At 33.6% G+C, this 4,335-nt stretch overlaps 1 protein-coding gene across 1 annotated transcript; it reads left to right on the top strand.

Moving 5' to 3' along the window:
- Positions 1–277: 277 nt before the first annotated feature.
- On the top strand, positions 278–2,847 carry LOC111203943 (3-isopropylmalate dehydrogenase 2, chloroplastic-like). The gene is made up of 11 exons (XM_022698097.2): positions 278–767; positions 876–1,017; positions 1,087–1,198; positions 1,297–1,372; positions 1,466–1,554; positions 1,684–1,770; positions 1,863–1,979; positions 2,063–2,170; positions 2,278–2,331; positions 2,427–2,579; positions 2,666–2,847. The coding sequence occupies exons 1-11, from the start codon at positions 539–541 to the stop codon at positions 2,744–2,746; spliced, it is 1,248 nt and encodes a 415-aa protein (XP_022553818.1). The 5' UTR covers positions 278–538; the 3' UTR covers positions 2,747–2,847.
- The last annotated feature ends 1,488 nt before the right edge of the window (positions 2,848–4,335 follow it).

The raw sequence follows: 4,335 nt of genomic DNA, 5'->3' as shown, positions 1-4,335 counted from the left end.
ATTTGGCAACAGTTTGGTGATGAAGATGAATAAGTTTGTATATTTTTCAATTTCTCAATTTATGTAATCTACTCTTTTAATGTATTTAATAAATAGTTTTCACAAATTTAATAATATTTTTAATATTTTATTCATGTATTCTGAATAATTTGAATTTAAAAAAAATAAATAAATATTATTATTTTAGTCTTATGAACACTTTCTTCAGGTTCACCGATGCAGAAAAAGACAAATACAGGTTCATAACTATTCATGGACCCACAAAAAATTATTAAAAAAATCATGTGAACCCCAAGGGGGTTCACCAATGCCCATGCTCTTAAAAACGTGGCGAAAATAAGTACTAACTAAAAAATGTGAACAGGTGAAAATAAATCCGTAAAATACAATGGTAAAAATGAAGATTGGGTTAAAAGAAAAAGTTCTCTTATAAATTGAAGTATCTGGCGGAAGGCAAAATCCCACGTCGGTCAAAAGCATCCAATCAAGAATCACAATTTTAGTGATACATCTCTATCTTAGTTTCTTCCAACTCAAAATGTCGACAGCACTTCAGATCCACGCAAGCGGAATCAAATTACCGGTCTCACTTATTCCTAGTACTACCAAACAAATCTCTAGGGCTAGTAAACGTGTTGGTAGGATCAGATGCTCCGCCACCACACCAAATAAAAAGTACACCATTGCCGTCCTCCCCGGTGATGGCATCGGCACTGAAGTCACTCCAGTTGCCGTCGAAGCTCTCCGCCTCGCTGGCTCTCTCGAAGGTTACTATAATTATATTAACAAAACTTATTGTAATATAATTAATCAATTCAAGAGTTTCCTTGCTTCGGAAGTAATGTGTTTAAAGTGATTTTCCTTGGTTTTTATAGGAATTGATTTCGAGTTTAAGGAGATGTTGGTCGGTGGTGCCGCTTACGAGGCCACCGGAGTTCCGTTCCCGGAAGAAACCCTAAAAGCGTTTCTTGAGTCCGACGCTGTTTACCTAGGAGCAGTTGGTATCACCAAAAAGATGTAAGTACAAGTTACACACATATATATATTTATGATGAGATATATTAAGATGTGTATGCGTAATTAAAGGCCGTCGTCGGATCATCTACCGAAACATCTAAGGCCTGAAGTTGGCCTGATGCGTATCCGAAGAGCTCTCGGAGTATATGCTAATCTCAGACCCATCACCGTCTTTCCTCAGGTAAATCAGTTGATATACACATGTATAAATGTAATTAACTATATACTATAACAACTCATATATATATAATTAATATTGTGGTTAATTGTGCTAAAAAGTTATTGGAAGCTTCCTCTTTGAAGAGGAGTGTGACGGAAGAGGTTGACTTTATGATCATAAGAGAGCTCGCTGGAGGTTTGTTTATGACAATACAAACTGTTTTTAATTACTACTTGTCTCAATAGAAATAGTTATATTAACTGAATGATATGAAATTTAAAACGCTAGGTTTGTATTATGGAAAGCCAAGAGGCTTTGGAATCAACGAAAAGGGCGAGGAGACCGGTTTCTGCACCGAGATTTATTCCAGTAGCGAGGTATACTTAATTAGCTGTTGCTCAAGAAAATAGAACTTAATTAGCTAATCATATAACACTAAAATTCAAAGTTTCTCTGCATTAGCCAATAATAATTATTTACTTAGAGTTAATTGTTCCTTTAATTAGGTTGATCGTGTCGCTCGAATTGCATTTGACATGGCAATGGAACGACGTGGCAAAGTCTGCTCAGTCGACAAAGCTACCGTCTTAGAAGTAATTTCGACAATTTATACAAACTAATATATATTTTAATAACAGGTCGTCAGAAATTCCTTTTTTTTTGGGGGGGTTGGATTAATATATAGTCGTCGAGGTTGTGGAGGAAACGAGTGACGATTATGTCGGAAGAGTATCCAGAAGTTGATCTGTCGCATATGCTAGTGGACACATCTGGCATGGAGCTGATTCGGTACCCCAAACAAGTACGTCACGTTTTAGTTAGTGAACTTAATTCGATTTACAGTGTAAAAACTATAATCTTAATTTAAGTAAAACCGGTTTTCAGTTCGACGTACTCTTGACAACGAATGTCTTTGGAGATATCTTGTCGGATGTTGCAGCTATGATCACCGGCGGCATTGGAATGCTTCCCTCCGCCTGCATCGGAGGCCCGGTATTTATAAAAAAAATATACACACATATAAATTACCCCTTAATAAAACATATTATTATTTAATCTGTATGTATACATGCCTAATATTCATGCAATATTTGATAAAGGGACCGCAACTCTTCGAACCTGTTCACGGTTCAGCTCCTGACATCGAGGGAGAGGTAACACTTAATTAAATCACTAAACTTCGATGGTTATATATGACTTTTGTGGAGGGTACGTAAAAATTGAAATTAAAATGATTTGTAAATTATAGGACGTAGCAAATCCACTGGCTGCGGTTCTCACGGCCGTGATGCTTCTGAGGTATGGTTTGAAGGAAGAAGCGGTCGCAAAACGCATAGAAAATGCTATTTTTGATACCTTAAACGAAGGTTTCAGAACGCGTGATATTCCCACTCCCGGAGCCGTAAGCTTTTTTGCTTAATTGATTAATTACGTTAAATTTCTCCGTTTTATATGATTTTTAACGATCATTGACGATTAATGTGACAGAAAATTGTGGGATGCAAGAAGATGGGTGAAGAAATATTGAAGTCACTTTACGTCAGAGTTCCGCCGTATCAATTGAACTAGCATCACAAAACCAACATCTCATAGCCTGCCGACAATTATCCATGAACTGATTTCAATTTTAATGTCGTTAGTATTATTGTGTTGTTGCATGAAGAGTTATTCTTGAGTTCACCCCCAGGGTGAACCTTTGGGTTAACTAACCAATAAGATTTAGTTATTTCAAATTCGATATCTTTTAAAAAAAGAAACAAAATATTGTCAGATTATATTATATTTTTAAAATTAAAAAAAAAAGTATAAATAAATAAAAATAATCGTAGTTGCAAAAAACAAAAGTCAAAAAAAATTAATACCATAAAAAAACACTAAACTCTAAATCTAAACCCTAAACCCTTTCGTAAACCCTAAACCCTTTGATAAATTTTAAATTCTTGAATTAAAAAAAAAATATTTTTAACACAATCAACAAAACACTAAACCCTAAATCCTAATCCTAAACCCTAAACCCTTGGGTAAACCCTAAACCCTTGGGTAAACCCTAAGCCCTTGGATAAATCTGAAACTCTTGGATCAATCTTAAACCCTAAGATTTATGATTTATTCAAGAGTTTAGGGTTTAGCTAAAGGTTTAGGATTTAATATTTGTTCGCAGCGTTAAAAATACTTTTGAAAAACAAATTCTTTTTTTTTTGCGATTAAAAAATCTTCTTTTTGTGATGAATACAATTTTTATTTTAAAAATATAATATTATTCAATATTATTTTGTTTCCCTTTTTAAAAGATATTGAATCTAAAATGACACAATCCTATTGGCTGGTGAACCCAACAATAAATCTTGCATGAAATAAAACGACACGTCTCAATGTTGAGACTTGCTTGGTCCTTGTAAAAATATCTGTTACTATGCATTCAATATATTATTGGCGTGGTTTAGTTTTATTTCCCCACATTGATTAATGATTGTTTGGTCGGGTACTCTTTTCCTATGATACACAGGAGACAGGACAAAATACTATTGTATGTTTGTGCTCCCCCCCCCCCCCCCCCCCCCCCCCCCCCCTCCTTAAAAACACAACAAATCATTTTTGGAGTAATTTCACATGGAGCAACATGACCGAAATAGAAACATGACCGAAATAGAAACATGACCGAAATAGAAAACACTTTTTAGACCGGCACCAGTTTTTAGATGCTTTCGAATGCTTTGCAAAAATTTACATCTTCAGAGTGTTACCAAAGTTACAAACTGATTAAATTTATTGAAACATAGCATTAGATCATCCACAATGGTAGTTGTTTCTAGATGAGTTTTTATAGATAAATATATATTTTAAGTAAAAAAAATAGAGGAAATATAACATTATCATTTCTCAAACAAGAGATTCAATCCCATTTTCGAAATACTCTCTGCCATTTGTCACACTAATAGAATTGATTTTTTTATTATTAAATTTTATATTGTGAATTCTATTGAGTTTCAACATTTTTTTTAGTTATGATTACATTGTTTTTTTTTGTGATTGATTACATTGTTGCATAACTAAAAAAATGTAAGAACGTCTTTTTATATATATGATGATATAAATATATTTTATTAAAATAGAAGCAAAAATTATTTGTTATATATATGCATATGTATTTAGTATGG

Source organism: Brassica napus, chromosome C2, assembly GCF_020379485.1.
Source record: "Brassica napus cultivar Da-Ae chromosome C2, Da-Ae, whole genome shotgun sequence".
Classification (NCBI taxonomy): domain Eukaryota; kingdom Viridiplantae; phylum Streptophyta; class Magnoliopsida; order Brassicales; family Brassicaceae; genus Brassica; species Brassica napus.
Note: the sequence above shows the minus strand (reverse complement) of the source record. Positions and strands in the feature narration are given on the sequence as shown.